The 18051-nt window shown below is 39.5% G+C and overlaps 2 protein-coding genes across 5 annotated transcripts; both read right to left on the reverse strand.

The window, feature by feature from the left end:
- LOC130550414 (2-hydroxyacyl-CoA lyase 2-like) lies at window positions 1-3680 on the reverse strand. Of its 3 annotated transcripts, none has more exons than XM_057327872.1 (8): window positions 3320-3680; window positions 3104-3150; window positions 2285-2486; window positions 2099-2193; window positions 1569-1807; window positions 1073-1137; window positions 706-951; window positions 1-102 (listed from the first exon to the last, which is right to left on the reverse strand). In XM_057327872.1, exons 1-6 carry the CDS (start codon window positions 3372-3374, stop codon window positions 1092-1094), a joined length of 684 nt encoding a protein of 227 aa, XP_057183855.1. In that variant the 5' UTR covers window positions 3375-3680; the 3' UTR covers window positions 1-102; window positions 706-951; window positions 1073-1091. The 3 variants fall into 3 exon arrangements, with proteins under 3 accessions (XP_057183855.1, XP_057183854.1, XP_057183853.1); XM_057327871.1 differs by having other exon boundaries at window positions 1235-1807; window positions 3320-3679; XM_057327870.1 differs by having other exon boundaries at window positions 1073-1807; window positions 3320-3679.
- Window positions 3681-16162: 12482 nt separating this feature from the next.
- On the reverse strand, window positions 16163-17838 carry LOC130550415 (beta-galactosidase-1-like protein 2). 2 transcript variants are annotated; one of them, XM_057327874.1, is made up of 5 exons: window positions 17764-17838; window positions 17529-17616; window positions 16736-16844; window positions 16503-16619; window positions 16163-16400 (listed from the first exon to the last, which is right to left on the reverse strand). In XM_057327874.1, the coding sequence occupies exons 1-5, from the start codon at window positions 17834-17836 to the stop codon at window positions 16290-16292; spliced, it is 498 nt and encodes a 165-aa protein (XP_057183857.1). In that variant the 5' UTR covers window positions 17837-17838; the 3' UTR covers window positions 16163-16289. The 2 variants fall into 2 exon arrangements, with proteins under 2 accessions (XP_057183857.1, XP_057183858.1); XM_057327875.1 differs by having other exon boundaries at window positions 17759-17829.
- Window positions 17839-18051: the final 213 nt, after the last annotated feature.

Genomic DNA, 18051 nt, shown 5'->3' on the forward strand with positions numbered 1-18051 from the left:
CGCACCGCGTTTGAGTAGAGAGCACAGAGCCTTGTGAAGATGGCCTCCACCACTCGGTTGCAGTCAGGCCATCGTGCAGGACTATGAGCCCCAACGAAACACCTATAAATTATAGCAAGATACATATTATTAATTTAAGATTGTTTTCGATGTGTGATCCTTACTCTGTTCATTTTGTTGTTTTATTTTCACTTTTCTATTCTGTCTGTTTTGCTTTTGTTTGTGTTGTCTTGGTGTTCATTTTTAATATCTGTGCATTGATATGTTGTCTTTGTTTTCTAGGTCGATGTGGAAATATCATATCAATAAATTAGTTTTCTACTGGGTTACTGTGTTGTGGCATTATTACAGCTTCATACAGTGTTGTTAGTCAGCCTGTCAGGGTTTTTTCACAATAGTGACCCCTGTCAGAGTTTTTTCCAACAATGTACGGTTGGAACTGTGTCCATAGCAACGTAAAATTACTTCGCAACACAAGGTCAACATTAAACATAAATCACATCTAAAAATGTATGTTTTACACTTAACAGGCTGCAGGAAGATAAGCTAGTCATGAAGACGTCAGGTTTTACTAATTTTACTAGAACCCTTACTAAATAAACAAAGCTGGAGGTGATATTTCAGCCAGTTTTAGTTATATTGTATATATTTTTAAACAAAACTTTTTAGACAAGCAAGAACCTGTATTTGCTAAACTTAACATACCTTTTGGTGCTCTCCACACCTGGTGCCACAATCTTCTTCGTGGCCCTGAATCGTCCCTGTTTTAGGGTGGTTTGGTGAGTAAATGGTCTTCCTCTTATCAGACTCCCCTAATGCCTGCCATAGGGTGATGATCTTGATGCACTCCTCTCCAGTCAAGGCCAGACGGTGTTCTCTAAGGCTAACCAAAAACTCTGCCAGGTCCTGCACGGCTCCATACCCCTCAATATTTTCAGGTCCAACAGAATCCTAAAATGAAAGATAATTTAGGAATTTTTGATAGCAGCAATGAAAACAAATATTCATATGAAAGCACAGCCAACATAACCCAGATTTTGTTTACACACATGTAAATGTACTGGGCCCTTACATCACGTGAAGGGTTCTCTTCAGATGTTGGAAGATCGGTTTCTGCGGATAATTGGTCCACTGGGACTACATGGGACAATGTAAATATTTAGTTTAAATTTGTATTTGTCTTTCAATATGACAAATATACATTTAGAGTTAGTGTGACAACAAATACAGAAACCTCTATGAATGCTTTGGTAAAACACACAGCTATGTGCACCAAGATAGAGTGCTGGCTTTTGATATTGAGTGTGCAGTAAGCTAGAAACAGGAGATGTCACTTGTGATGGAGGGACCACAGACAGTGAAGACGTGGAGCTGGTGACAGGAGATGTCAGTGGTGATGGAGGGACCACAGACAGTGATGACGTGGAGCTGGTGACAGGAGATGTCAGTGGTGATGGAGGGACCACAGACAGTGATGACGTGGAGCTGGTTGCTGGAGGGGTTGGAGATGATGCTCTTCAGCTGCCATCAGGTAAGCAGCATACCCCAGGGCATTTTCAGCCACCCACCTGAATGTTTGACCATGAAATATACCAAACTGAATTTCAAAGAAACCCAGCAGGTGCTTTCTGATAGTTAGATCTCTGTGGTGATGACTTGAGCTTTTCTTGGCCTTGTCCAGCACTGCCTCCGGGGAAAGGGGTCTTGTGTACGGCTTTCCTTTGTCGGCTTCCTTCACCTTTGTCGCTTCCACTGAATCTGTCAGATTCAAGCTGCCATCAGCCCGTCTCCTGAAGCAAGGTTCCATCTAAATAAAAAAATGAAGATATAAAAACTATAGTGGAACAGGCAATCACATTTTGAGGATTTATATTTTTGTGTGTACTTATGCCTTTGTCCATGTACCATATATCGGTCTTTGGTTGCTCTGAAAATTTAACTGTATATATTTTATTTCTATTTCTTATAACTTTATAATTGTGTTTTTTAATAATAATTGTTCACTTGTCATCCAGAAGAGCTGCTAAACTGTATTTCATTGTTCCTAAAGTGTGACAACAAATACAGAAACCTCTATGAATGCTTTGGTAAAACTCACAGCTATGTGAGATTCGGCCATCTGAGCGTTCTTCACCGCAGTGACAGTGTTGGTCAGTCCGGGTCCTGCCGTGACTGCAGCCACACCAACTGTGCCTACAGGGGCCAAACACTAGATTATCACCTTCTTCTGCCATCTAACATCATCGTGCAAAATAAAATAAACTTGAAGGACGCTCTTTTTTACCAGAAAGTCTCGCCATGGCGTCGGCTGCAAACACAGCTGTGGTCTCGTGCCGTGTGACGACGATGTGGATGCCCAGTTTCTCACAGGCCACCAGGATGGATGAGATGTGTCCTCCCACCAACGTAAAGACGAATTTGACCCCGTGAGCCCGCAGGACCTCCGCCACGCTCTCTCCTCCATGCCGGGGACTCTTACTTTCTGTCTGGGTGTCACAGACATTGATAGTTAGAATAACATTTTTTGGTCTATGATGCAACAGTCTCTGTCACTGCAAGTACTGTTCAGGAAGAGAAAAACATTCAAAAAGCGTTAAAAGAATAGAATACTAGACACATTGTCAGATTGAGGGTGTGATCTGCCAAAACAGGTATTCTGCACAGAAACCTGTTTACATACCGCAGTAAATTCTCTGTCAAGTAAGCGTGTGAGATCAAAGATAGAAAAGCTGTCAGTAATGCAGCTTTTGGTGCATTGAAAAGTATGGAATGAGCTGCGCGTGCACACCTGTCACACACACATGAATATGAGAGAGCCTCGCGCTCAGCTGACTAACCAATTCATTCAATATCTGACTTTTATTTTGTTATTCTGTTCTAGTTTCGTGATATATGTCTAATATCAACATGTCGTTTGATTTAAGTTTTTTTTACTTTCCGTTCTGTTACATAAACTACAAATATATAAAGTTACATTCCCTTATATTTGTAGTTTTGTATAAATAACGTTATTTCAACTTGCTGTGTCTTTGTTATGTGTCAACTACCTATTTACTGCAGAGTGTTGTGAAAAGATATTTTATGACATGGTTTCCATACATACCTTATGAAACAGCTGATAAAGTAAACCAAGTTTAGATGCTGCAAGGACCAGGGCCCGGTTGCATAAAGCACATTAAGTTTTTCCCTTAAGTATGACACTTAAGGGGTGATTTTCCTTTAGCAAAGACAATAGGAGAATAACTTAAGTAAAACTTAAGGTATACTTAAGGACACACTTAAGGGAAAATTACACTTAAGGTGCTTTATGCAACCGGGCCCAGACCCCCAAGAGCAGCAGCACCAACCGAGCCCAAAACCACACAAATGTCCATCGCTGCGGTCGCTACGACCAAAAGTCCAAAAGCAGGAAAACAAAGCAATAAACCCCTCACAATGACGTGGATTTAAAGTTGACTTTCTGGGAATTTACTGCTTCTTTTTGCGTTGATTCAACACGCAGTCATGTGTGATCTTGATACGTTACGTTAACGTCAGATAATAATGTACCTCCGGCCGATGAATGTGTCCCTACTAGAGTTGACGGGGTCAATAACAGAAAGTCGTGAATGGACGGAGTGAGAGAGAATTGCGCAAAAAGGGGAAAAGGGATTCCGCTATTTCCGTACTTCTCTGTCATCTGGACATTCTACGCTTTCGCTCTTTGTCTTTGGAGAATAGCAGCATGCGCGAGCATGTGATTGACAGCGCAGGCGTCCAATGGGAGTGGGATGCGTCTCCCCGTTACTCCGGTAACGCACACCCACCAGGAAACGGCAAAGATAATAATGGATTTTTTTGTTTGGCAACAAAAGATTGTCTTACAATTGTTTTTTTATATTTTGTTAAAATTACGCACGTACGAGATATATATTCTGTAAGAATATCAAACGCAATGCAGGCGACACAATGCAACGTTCAACAATGAAATGACCTTTCCTCTAACGCTATTAGTATTTCAACAAAAGCACTACTGAACTTTGACAGCTGCTTATCACTCATCATGACAAAGAATCACCTTTAGGTCACGGTGTGATTTTAAAGCTTAAAGCAATAAATTTTTTTATGTTTTGTCTATTTTGCTAACAGGTGCACTTTTGACAAAGAAAAAACTGTGGAACAAGTTGCTAAAACTTTTTCACACAAGAAATGCATTCAGTCTATTTAACATAGTTTTAATAATAAGATTTATTTCGTACATAATGGCAACAATGAAGTAAAGTCCAGGTAAATGGTTACATTTTTATTATCTTTTTCATAATGTGTTTGAGTTGTTCATAATAAAGAAGCTATTCTATTTTTATTAGTTTTAGTGTATTGTGCTTGGAAAATTGCCACCTCACCAAAAAAATAATAATACAGGTACAGGCATTGGTGTCGGTATCAGAGTACCAGAAAATATATCGGCACTCGTAAAAATGGTATCAGAGCATCCATTAAAAATGCTCAGAAGTACAGACGCTGGAACAGATATTTGCCTCAAGCTGTGATGTTATAAAACTTGTAAGCACTTTTATTAAGTTTTTATATTTCCATAGGGGGAGAGTGGGGTAAGATGAGCCATTTCTTACTTATGTGGTCCTCAAGATGAAACAAAATGAGGCATAAGTGCAATAAAAGTATTTCCTCTAATTTCAGGATGTTTCCTATGAATCTAAATTATCAGAACACATCTATGCCATATGGTTTTAAAAATATGGCTTCTTATAACAAATTGCTTCTGTGGCTCAGTTTGCCACATGATAGTGAAAGTGAAGTGAAAGTGACCTATTTGTCAGATATGGTGACCCATACCCGATATGTGACCTCTGCATTTAACCCATCCAATGAGTCGTGAACACACGTACACCCGGAACAGTGGGCAGCTATTACTGCAGCGCCCGGGGAGCAAGTGGGGGTAAGGTGCCTTGCTCACGGGCACCTCAGTCAGATTTACCTTCTAGGAAAGTAATTCAATCATTATTTTCCCTTACAAATACTTATGTTTTTTTTTAAACTAAAATAACCAAATAAACTTTAAATTTCAATATCTTTAATTTGCGATGTCTTTCCGTTTGCAACTCTGAAACACCAAAGTTGTAACCTTCCAAATACAGACTAAACAGAGAGTTTGTTGATTAAAAAGAAATTAATTTCTGCTTTCACTGTCTTTTTTTGTAGATTATTGGCATTATGCAGTGCTTTTTAATGTCAAACATGTTAGGCCATAAGTGACTTACGTTGGAAAGAAACCTAAAATCAGGTGTAAAATGCTTTTCTTATTGTAATCAGAGAAAATTAAGTGTACTTTGGTGTACACTGTCCATAAACTCAGTATACTAAAGTAAACATGATAAAGTAAAAAGTTATGTGATATTTCACAGAAATTATACAGGTTTAAAAATTAGAAAGTGAAGTTAACTTAAGCATTGACACTGGCTCAATTTAACCCACAGCATTTGGCTCACTTTGGGAAAAAATAGCTAGAAATTCAGGCTACTATTTGCCAAATTATTTGCATGGTTTTATATGTTGGTAAATCGCCAACATGCCTCATAAATATTTTTAGACATGGATACATTTGCTTTGATCACAGCTGATATGCAAAAAAATATATTTTGACCAGCCAAAAACAGCTTTTAAAGTCAATTTATAATGTCCGATTCTCCCATGTGCTTCACATTTTCACCGAAATAATGGATGATTCCAAAATGTATGGTCAAATGACAGAAAAAGTGTTCAGTCGCTGAGATACAGTGGGTGGATCAACTTACCCACTGGCTCATCTTACCCCACTCCCCCCCCAAGTCTTTTCTGAACAACATACTACTGGTACTAAATGAGGTGGCTAAGCACTTAATGTTAAACCTANTGCTGCTCCCTTTCCACCATCACCGTGCACCATCGATATCTGCAAAACACTTTTGCACGACACATGTTTTGCAACGTGTGGTCAGTTGCTAATAAAGAGGAAGTGTCGTCTAGAGACAGTTTCATATTGCAAAACAACATGTAAAAATACTTTCAGTAAAAAACTCAATCATCTAATGCTTTTAATTATGCAGCATTGTTTCTTAATCCTATGATTCAATAAGACACATCAAAACTCATGATTATACTTAAAACATATGCATTGGATTAATTCATAACATCCCTTCCTTATGAGACTCTTTGAGTGTGTGTGTTGTTAGTTAAAATTTGTCAAAACGAGCTGTTCTATTTCTGCAAGCTTGTTCCTCTTTTTTGTGGTTTCACGAATCCGGCACGTACACACAAACCCTCTATTTTATCTCTGTATTTTTCCACTAGATAAAACAGCAAGCAAACACATTAAAAGCACACAGCTTAATGATTTAATGAAAGAAAACACTTATTGATTATATTGGTAATTAAATCATACTTCTAACTGAATAATATTTCCACAATTCCCTCTCTTGACCTCTTGAGAGGTCACACATCATCCTCTTCATGTTCCATGAGATCTCCTGATAACAAGGGCATACTGTATGGGGTGGAGATTCTTTCTTTTCAATAGCTGTAACAATTAATCTATTGCACAGTGATCTAATACAGGGAATACAACAACATCCACAGGTAATTAATATGGCTAGGAAAACTCCAATCGATACTACAATGGACATCACCACTGCTTTCCATTTCCCCAAGGTTGCATCTAGCCAATCTCCTATCGGGTTCTCTACACCTGAATGTTCCTTCATCTCTACAGACAATGTCTTCAATCCCTCTAATGCTCTAGTAACCGATCCATCTGGGGCCGTATTATTTGGAATATATGTGCAACAAAGATCTCCGAACATAAAACATACTCCTCCCTTCTCTGCCAACAGCATGTCAAGGGCCATCCGATTTTGGACTGCCATTAGGGAAGTCGGTGCTAGTTGCTCTGCCAAACCATCAATCGCATCTCTTGTCATATTTGCTAATCTCATTACGTTATAATGTACATAGTTGATTCTATCTACATTTTTGTTAGGAGTGACTGGGAAAAATGCAGATATTATCGGTATGTTCTCTAATCCTGCTGTTATCTGATCTGCTAATTTGTATTCATTTGGTACTCCCCTAGGAACTCCTATTGCATCGATGTATGTGGGGCTGTTTAATGACAAATCTACACTTGAACCTGTTGCCCTCTTCCTGAGGATGTGTCTTCTGCGTCTTCTGGCAAGTGTGGCTGAACTCATGCTTTCCTCCTTCACAGTTCTTTCACCTATCAGGGTTATCGGGGCTCCTAACCTTACCATAGCACACACTCCTCTTGCTCCCTCAGGTACTCTAGTAAACAGTCTACGATCTCCACAATAGTAATACAATCCTGTTCTAGCCCATGTTCCTATTTGTGTCCCGTTATCTATCACTATCTGATTACACCAGTCACTACTTATTTCCCCTAGGTTACTTGTCGGTGAGTTACGTGTAATGTTAAAACACGTGTAGTTTGCTTTCTGTGGTGTGAATGGTCCTGCTTTAGAGTGATTTGAGATGGGTGGAAATATTGCTGCCAACGTGGTACAATTTGGTGGTGATGCTTGACGTGTCAAGGCTAGCATACACCCGTAGCCCCAGGTATCGTTTGGATGCAAGGGAGCTGGTTCTATGTGTAGTTTTGGTCTTGCGTTAGCACACCCTACACAATCATCTAATCCTTGTTCTCTGGCTGTGGTAATTATCCATTCCAGCCATAAATTGTTTTCCCCATACCCTGTGGCTTTTTCTATTATGTCTTCTGGTTTCAATTTGGTATAGTCAATTTCTACTATTTCACTTTTTAGGTTTATTACTGGTAATGGTTTAGATGTCGTTGTACTGGTGTTGGGTTGCTGGACCTTGTCCTTAATATTAATCTTAATGAGCCCTAATGGATCTCTTCCAGTCACGTCCACTCCTAAAACTACATACACTGCCGTCGCAAGGTCTCCCTGGTCCCTCACGGAATCGGTAGGTCCAATGGATAGAGTTATTGGATTCTGTCCCCTTGAGTAATCCCTTTGAAGTTTTACCACTTTTTCATGTGTACACCATCTTTAGTATATGGATATGGATCCCACTGTTCACTTGTAGCTACCACGTCGTTCCAATTGGAACACTGCACTGCCCTGGAAGCATCCTGTTTTCCACAATAGAAGCTGACCAACACATCAAAGCACACATATACTTCATATGGTCTCCAAGTGGCTTCTTTGCTACCGCAATTTATAACCTTACATAAGTCAAATTGGAATGAGGTGGTTGACCCCTTTTGATATTCTAATTCAATTCCTCCATATTTTTGTAAGCATTTATCTGTTGATGTTGTTGACCTCCTGTGTCTATTACTCGGTGTGGTACTATTGCCTTCTTGACTGTTTTGTATTCCAAATATTATCCCTACAATGATGCCTGCAATTATTCCTAATACACATAACAATTTCCAATTTTCCCACAGCTTCATCTTGTTGCTGTTATATTCACCCTCTCTAGTAATGTTCTTGTTATCTTTACAAAATCAACACTTCTTTAAAACCTTAAACCTTAAAACCTGTAAGAAAACACTCTTCAAAATACACTTTTAACCCTGAAAATTGAAAAATCTTGAAAAACACTCAAAATCACACAATAATGAGAACTTGATTATAAGGAATAAATGGTTATTTGTATGTCCACGTCCGTGAACACTTCACTCAGAATCTTTTGCACTTTCTTGAAGTCTAGTTTATCTAGACCACACCCCAGCCGGGGTACTGAGATACTTCTTACTCTATTAGCCACACACCAATCTCTCATGTGTTTTAGGCTTTCTGTGAAACAATCATATGTTGGTAAATCAGTGCATTGTTCTTTGGTTATTAGGTGAAACACAGTCCTGTCTCTTTCCTGGGTTACTGCACACTCACCCGGTTTTTTATGTTGACACCTTACTTTCTCCACTCCAAATCTTTCCTTAAACTGCTTTGCAATACCTGCCCCGTATGCACAATCAGCACTTACACAATGAGCTAATGGTTCTGTGTGTGGGCTTGTGAAAATATCGCCTGTTTTTTGTATAATTTGGAGCTGTTGGTGTTGTCCAGTGGCAATTTCAGTGTCTGTTTTACCGTCACTCTTTGTATCCTCCCTCTCTTGGACCTGAGTCCTCAGGTCCAAACCAGTGTCAGCAAGAGACCTAGAAGGTGGGTCACAAGCTACACAGGATGTTAAATGGAACCAAGTGTCTCCTTTGCCTTGGAGTTGCACACAATGTGAGGTGCGAGCTGTTACTCGATGGGGTTTAGACCACCGTGGTTCACTCCACTTTCTGCGGAAGATCCTGATCCTGACCCAGTCAGCTGTGGCTGGGGTGAGTGGTTCAGCTGGAACAGGGGTTACCTGATGGGAAAAGGTTCGAATCAGAGCTGTTAGTTTATCAAAATACACAGTATGTGACAAAGGTTGCACGCTGTCCTCTCTTAACGCCGTGGTTGGGCCTGGAAATTGACGACTTGTAAGCAATTCAAAAGGTGTAAAGCCTGAGATCCTGTTGACAGAAGAACGAATAGACATGAGAGCAATGGGTAAAGCTGACAGCCAGTTCAATTTAGTCTGTGCACAGATTTTAGCCAATTTTAGTTTAATCGTCAGGTTAAGGCGTTCAACCTTACCTTGGCTGGCCGCATGGTAAACGGCACCATACGCATGTGTGAGGCCTAGAGCCTGTTCAACCACTTTTAGATGTTCATTTTTAAAATGGCTACCGTTATCGGATTTGATACGACATGGAAAACCATAGTGTGGTATATATTGATTGATTAAACACTTGATCACAGCCGTACTGTCCTCTCGTCCGACAGGATATGCTTCTGGCCAACCAGTGAAATAATCAACAATCACCAAAACATAGCGTTTGCCATGCACTTTAGTGATCATGTCTGTGAAATCAATGACAATTTCCTCCCCAGGACCAGATGTCAAAGGGAAACACCCCCGTTTGGGTTTGATGCTAGGTTTCACATTGTGTTCCTGGCAAATACAACAACTCGTCACATGACCTGACACGATGGACTGCAAAAATGGATGCCACCAATGTTCAAGGGCCCGCATCATTTGTTTGTCATTGACATGGCTCACCCCATGGGCTTGTGTTAACATTGAACCGGTCAGAGAGACAGGCAATGCCGGACGTCCGTCTGTCGCTTGCCATAGACCATCTGGCGAGCATATACCTCCATGCTGCAACCAGACTGATTGTTCTTCTGGGGCAGATTTCTGTTGTTCTTTGACCAAATATTCTCGAGTGAAACTAGGCAAAAGATCACTACAGGCTCTTTCTGATCTCACCATCTGCTGAGTTGCAACATATCCAGCTGCAGTTTTGGCAGCTAGATCAGCTGCATTGTTTCCATCAGCGATAGGACAGTCACTTTTGGAGTGACCTGGACACTTTATTACTGCCACTTCTGTGGGTATCATCAGGGCCTCTAAAAGGTCCCTGGCTTCACATGCATGTGTAATTGGTCGACCTGTTGATGTAGTGAACCCACATCTCTGCCATAAGGGCAATTCCACGTGGACAGCTGTTACAACATATGCTGAATCGGAATATATGTTCACACGGGTCTCACCAGCGTAGTACAGGGCTCTTGTCACTGCTATCATCTCTGCTCTCTGTGCTGACTGTTTTCCTTCTAACTTCCCTGCATCTCTTGTCACTAATGAGCTTCCCACCTGTTCAACTACTGCATAGGCTGCCTTCAGGCTCCCATCCTCTGCTCTGAAACAACAACCATCTGTGAACAATGTCATAACTGATGGTGGGGTTGTTAATGGCATCGCAGACAGATCTTCTCTTACTTTGGATGCTCTCTCGGTGATGGGCGCACAATCATGCGGCTGTCCATCTCCCATCAGATCAGCCATATTAATGCCCTCATGTGTGTATGTGAGATTGGGACTGGTCAAAATCTTAGCTATTCTTCTCTGTCTCAGTGGTGAAAACGTGAATGATGCTGAATTTACGAATGACATGATAGAGTGTGTGGTGAGTATTGTCAATGGGTGGCCCATTACAATGTGTGATGTTTTGTGCACAACTTTGGCTAAACCAGCTGCAAATCGAGAGCAAAGTGGTTGTCTTTGTTCTACACAGTCTAACAACACACTCGCATACATCAACACTTTTCTCCTGCCTTGGTCTTTCTGAAACAGGACACCATGTGCGCTGGAGCCAGATTCTGAGGCATCCAGGAAGAAAGGTAACTCATAGTTGGCACAGTTCAGGTGTACAGCATGAGCTAGCTGTGTCTTGAGGTCAATGAACGTCCGTTCAGCCTCTTGTGTCCACTGAAGTTCTGCTTTCAGATTTTTCATGCCATGCTCTTTATCAACTGCCTGAGTGGTGTAGTCAGTGAAACATACATAGGGATATAGTGCCTACTGAATCCTGTAGGCCTAAAATGACAACATGTCTTTCACTATGGTTGGTTTTGTGCAATTTTTTTTTTTTTTTCATCATCAGTTCTAGATCTGTTGTTTCCCAATTTTTCCCTACATATAAGGATATACAGTATTTCTAGTACAGAATTTGCTACGCTGAACCATTTGTTTATAATTCATTCTCAGTTATTTTATAGCTGTTCCTTGTTTACCTATTATGATTTGAATTTCTCACGGGGTCATCTATCATTGTACAGTGGAATTCCGATTTCGGTAACTGTGCTATAGAAATCTGAGTTTCAATGAATTTAGCCCATTTATCAACTGCTTGTCTTACATCTTTCTCTATCTGTCCTATCCTTTACACGCTTGCTTTTGGCACAGTGATCATCAGTTGAGTTTCTTTCATGTCTATGTCTATATATACTTATGTAGAACGCCAAATTTGAAGACCCAATTTACACAATGCATCTCTTTCTAACAGATTAATACGAGTCTGATTTGATATAAGGAAAGGTTGGTCACATCTCGTTTATTTTTTTTATATATTTACACTGGGCTTTCCACATATCCTTGTTTTTTTTTTTCTGTAATGGTTTTATTGGGCTTTGACCTGGACCTCAAAAGTCTACTATCACCTTTCCCTTTCACCCTCAGGCTGCTGTTTCATGGACTGGTGGGGGCAGTCTTTTCTGTTCAGGCTGTCCAATATCTCATTGTTCCCATCCATTTTCTTATTGAGCCTTGAATCACATGGTGCCAAGAACTTCACTCAGATGTGCCATGGAGTTTAAGTCTCTGTTTTAATGTCTCTGGGCGTGTGTCTTTGGGTTTTCTCTTTCTCAAAGCTGTTCCCCTTTTTTTCTTTTTGTGTCCTTAGGGTCCTCTATGGCTTGAAATTCAGCATGCAGTGCTTGCGTCACGTGCATCAAAATAATCCCACTCATGTAATGAGAGTCCACATCTCTGTCAATTTCTGATGTGAAAGTTTGCCCTTGTTTTGCTAATACCACCTTAATCCAATTCCCAGCCGCTTTGTGCATGTCAGGGGAAGAGTGACCATTAGCCTCTCAAGGTCTGATGTGGCCCAGAACACATAGGGTCTCTTGGAAACTGTATCTTTATTTCAAAATAAAGGTTTCTCAGTCCGTGGTTTAAAATGATCTATTTCCTGTGACACCTTCCTTCCTTCATCAAATGATGGCTCTTTTTCCCTTCCTCCCTCTGTCTCTCTGCCTGCTAGTGGTCTGCTTTTTCTTAATTATTTATGTCTTATCCACAAACTTTTCTATCTCCTTAATTTTCCTATTTAACTCTGCCCTTAATAACGTTTGCTTTTACTTTTATTTCCTATGCTATCCTTACTGTCTGCTCTTTGGTCGTACATGGCCCCATCTGTCTTTCATCTCTTAACTCCAGAAACTTTTACAACTCCTGTGAGTTAGGGTAATTTGACCTTAGAGGTCACATAAGGAGGTGGTTCTGCACACACACCCTCCATTTGTCTCTCTCTCTGCCTTTTGGAGCATTTATGGCTGCCATTACTTTTTATTACAACAAACCTTAGCTTTTAAATAGTTATTGCTTTTATTATTATTTTCTCTATCTCCTTTTCATCACAATCACTTTATAGTTTATTCTCTTATTTTCCTTTTCATCACAATCATCACTAATCTACCCAACACTATCAATTTCTTTCTGAAATTCAGCCATTTTACCACAAATTCTATTCACAGTTTGCAAAAATTATACAGTATCTATTTTCACACGGTTAAATCAGTTTTCACATCACTTTGCACAACATTCAAACATATAACAGACAATTTTGGAATATTCCTTTATGAGTTCGCCGACTCAAAGGGATTTATTTTACCCTGGCCTTTTTCGTCCCAGACGCGATTACCACAACGCACACAATCTCAATGGTACTTTATGAGTTTACCGACTCAAGGGACTCCAACCCAAACTTTGGTACTTTATGAGTTTACCGACTCAAGGGACTCCAACCCACATTGGTTCTTTATGAGTATACCGACTCAAGGGACTCCAACCCAACAGAATTTATGGTTTCTTCAACCAAGGGCCTCTAACCCAACAGAATTTATGGTTTCTTCAACCAAGGGCCTCTAACCCACAGAATTTATGGTTTCTTCAACCAAGGGACTCTAACCCAACAGAATTTATGGTTACGCAACGTCTCAATTTTCTTATTGACGCAACGTCTTACAGTATTTTCTTTTTAAATCTGATTTCTCAAAACTTCTCTTATACTTTACTTTTACTCATGCGGAATGTTCATCAAATTCAACACAACAATTTAGGTATGTTCAATAGCAGAATTTTGATTAAACAGGCTTCTGCTTACCTTTTTTTATCTTTCACGGTCGCGACCTATGTGTTGAACCTGAATTCGTTCCGTTTTTCCCAACGAAAATGGCAAATGTGCCCTCGTCTCTTGACAAATCACGTCACGGGTCACCAATTGTTGGACTTTTAAGGCAGTCCTGCATGTTCGAAAATTTGTACAGAGACGTTCTCCAAAATCGATTAGAAGTTTATTATCAGATGTAAACAGTAACAAAGCTTTGGGTTGTCAGACGATCTCCTCACTCCACCACAAGCCAACAACACAAATTATTCAAAAACACCCATATTTATTCAGTATGTGACGTCGCTCGCATCTTCTGACTCCTCCTCTGCCTTTTAAGGAGTGCTGCTCCCTTTCCACCAATCACCGTGAACCAGGCCATCCGACTCTGTCCTTTTTCTTAGTTCCTGCAAAATAACATCCTCTCAAAACATACATCCTGTGGTCAGTCGCTAGTTTTGAGGAATGTTCTCTAGGGACAGTTTCTTTTGGGGAGTGGTCTCCTAGAGACAGTTTCCTGTGGCCGGACAACATACCAACATTCTTAACATTCTTTTAGTAAAAAGAAAACACTCAATCATCTAATGCTTTTAATTATGTAGCGTTGTTTCTTAATCCTATGATTCATTAAAACACATCACAACTCATGATTATACTTAAAACATATGCAGTGGATTGATTCATAACATTGCTTTTATGTGTGACTCTTTGTGTGTGTGTGTGTGTTGATTTAGATAATTTATGGTTCCAACCCCCACTTATCCTGTCTCACCTCGTCTGCCACAGTAACTTTCCACTGAGTAAAATAGAAAGCACATGACAAAAGCACACAGCTTAATGATTTAATGAAAGAAAACACTTATTGATTATATTGATAATTAAATCATACTTTTATCTGAAAAATATTCCCACGGTACCAGAAAATATATCTGTACTCGTAAAAATGGTATCAGAGCATCCATTAAAAATGCTCAGAAGTACAGACGCTGGAACAGATATTTGCCTCAAGCTGTGATGTTGTAAAACTTGTAAGCACTTTTATTAAGTTTTTATATTTCTATAGGGGGAGAGTGGGGTAAGATGAGCCATTTCTTACTTATGTGGTCCTCAAGATGACACAAAATGAGGCATAAGTGCAATAAAAGTATTTCCTCTAATTTCTGGATGTTTCCTATGAATCTAAACTATCAGAACACATCTATGCCATATGGTTTTAAAAATATGGCTTCTTATAACAAATTGCTCCTGTGGCTCAGTTTGCCACATGATAGTGAAAGGGAAGTGAAAGTGACCTATTTGTCAGATATGGTGACCCATACCCGATATGTGACCTCTGCATTTAACCCATCCAGTGAGTCGTGAACACATGTACACCCGGAGCAGTGGGCAGCTATTACTGCAGCGCCCGGGGAGCAAGTGGGGGTTGGTGCCTTGCTCACGGGCACCTCAGTCAGATTTACCTTCTAGGAAAGTAATTCAATCATTATTTTCCCTTATAAATACTTATGTTTTTTTAAAACTAAAATAACCAAATAAACTTTAAATTTCAATATCTTTAATTTGCGCTGTCTTTCCGTTTGCAACTCTGAAACAACAAAGTTGTAACCTTCCAAATACAGACTAAACAGAGAGTTTGTTGATAAAAAATAAATGGATTTCTGCTCTCACTGTCTTTTTTTGTAGATTATTGGCATTATACAGTGCTTTTTAATGTCAAACATGTTAGGCCATTAGTCACTTACGTTGGAAAGATCACTAAAATCAGGTGTAAAATGCTTTTCTTGTTGTAATCAGAGAAATTAAGTGTACTTTGGTGTACACTGTCCATAAACTCAGTATACTAAAGTAAACACGATAAAGTAAAAAGTTATGTGATATTTCATTGAAATTATACAGGTTAAAATTAGAAATTGAAGTTAACTTAAGCATTGACACTGGCTCAATTTAACCCACAGCATTTGGCTCACTTTGGAAAAGAATAGCTAGAAATTCAGGCCAAATTATTTGCATGGTTTTATATGTTGGTAAATCACCAACATGCATCATAAATATTTTTAGACATGGGTACATTTGCTTTGATCACAGCTGATATGCAAACATTTTTTTTGACAAGCCAAAAACAGCTTTTAAAGTCAATTTATGCCGTCCGATTCTCCCATGTGCTTCACATTTTCACCGAAATAATGGATGATTCCAAAATGTATGGTCAAATGACAGAAAAAGTGTTCAGTCGCTGAGATACAGTGGGTGGATCAATTTACCCACTGGCTCATCTTACCCCACTCCCCCCCCCCCCCAAGTCTTTTCTGAACAACATACTACTGGTACTAAATGAGGTGGCTAAGCACTTAATGTTAAACCTAGTAACGGTTATCTCTGTCTTTTCTCTCTTTTCTTCTCTTAATCACTTGAACAGTTATCAGTCTCATCATATAAAATATATGTGTGCTGGATAGTGCTCAAGTCATATTTAATGTAAAACTGAAAGACTTCATCACATGAGGGTGCAGAAGGGATGTCTGGAGACGTCGATTATCTTGCCATATTCTGGATTTTCAGATAAATGGATTGTTTCATCAGCTTTGAACTCCTCAAAAACAACAATCTAAAGAAAACAGTTAAAGAACCATCTTTAAAACAAGTCCAAAATCAAAGACAAGTCCAGTGTTCATTTGCTTATATGTAATATTTTCATGCACATAGTCACCTGATTATCTCCACTTCTGAGCCAGGGACCAGGGAGATAGAGACCTTTCTGAGGACCAACTGACCAGTGGCGTCCAAGATTTCGCCCGTTCACAAAAACCACTCCTTTGCTCCAGTTCTATCAGCGATAAGCATTACGTAATATTTTCCTGCACTACACTCAAAAGCATTGAGGAAGTGTTAAAGTCAAGGTTAAGTAACAGAAGTCAAATCATCTAACAAAAATGTACTTACTGGAAGCTTCACAAAAGTATCTGTGGGTTCATCCACAACCAGTCTTCCTCTAAAAAACGCTGGGTACGAGGGCTTCTTACCAACAGACACCCATTTCAGTGACTCCAGTCTGAGAGAAACAGAGAAAAATGAATACGCAGATGCCACATTTGACCGCTCCAGACATGCTGATGTGTCCACCATCTTGGACAGGAACATGAAGTCTAACAGTAAAAATCAATTTGTTTTTCAAGATGCCACAACATTACGCAGCCTCTGGTTTCAAACTTCAAGATTATTAAAAGTGCAAATAATATATTACAAGTTTTTTCACTTTGATAGCAAAAAGAACGTATTTATTGCCATTAAAGTGAAATCACTAGAAGGGACAGTTCATCCAAAAATAAAAATTCTGTCATCATTTACTCATCCACGATCTGTATGAATTTCTTTTTTCTGAAGAACACAGAAAAAGTTATTTGGAAGAATGCTTGTAACCAAAAAGTTCTTGGAACCCATTGACTACCATAGTAGGAAAAATGACAATGGTAGTCAAAAGTGGCCAAGAACGGTTTGCTTTCCTATGTTCTTCAAATGTTATTCCAATGTAGTCAGTGGTGACACAACATGAGGGTGAGTAAATGAAGGTAGAATTTTCATTTTAGGGTGTACTGTTCCTTTAACACAGGAGTCTGATAAATATTTCTTTTTTAGAAAAAAAAAATGTCAAACTGCACTTTGAGACTTTTGCATCTGAAGTCTTCAACTGTAAATTTGATAAACGTTACTGATGTCGGTATCATCCGCAGCTTGCCTGTTTATGTAACTGGGCTTCATTTCCAAGCAGTACATGGTGAATTTCTTTAGAGGTACATCGTTCAGAGTTATATCTCCAACAAGCCCTGCATGAAAGGAAAAATCAATAAAAATGAAATTTTGCCAATACATTAGTACCGTATCTGAAGGAGAGAAAACCAGGAGAAGCAGAAGTTCACAACTGCAATATCGACAATATGTGAGGAAGATTGAAAAAGGAGATTTCACAATGCCCTTTCGTTGGTTGTCCAGGCCTGGACCGTAGTTCACTCTCCCACAGTTCTCAACAAGCAAACCCAAGGTCATCTCGCCCTGTTCACAAAGATATGATCATAAAACATCATTAGACCAAACTATGAAAATCTAAATAAAATAAAAACAAAGCGACATGTAAACCATTTGAAACAACAAATTGATTCTCCATGTTGAGGGGATCATCAGCTCTGATACGCTATTGGACAAAAACAAGATCACGTGTCGAGGATACATCTCCAAAGTCAATGTTCTATAGCCCTGACAAC

The sequence above is a fragment of the Triplophysa rosa genome, unplaced genomic scaffold (genome assembly GCF_024868665.1).
Source record: "Triplophysa rosa unplaced genomic scaffold, Trosa_1v2 scaffold306_ERROPOS78734, whole genome shotgun sequence".
In the NCBI taxonomy this organism is placed as follows: domain Eukaryota; kingdom Metazoa; phylum Chordata; class Actinopteri; order Cypriniformes; family Nemacheilidae; genus Triplophysa; species Triplophysa rosa.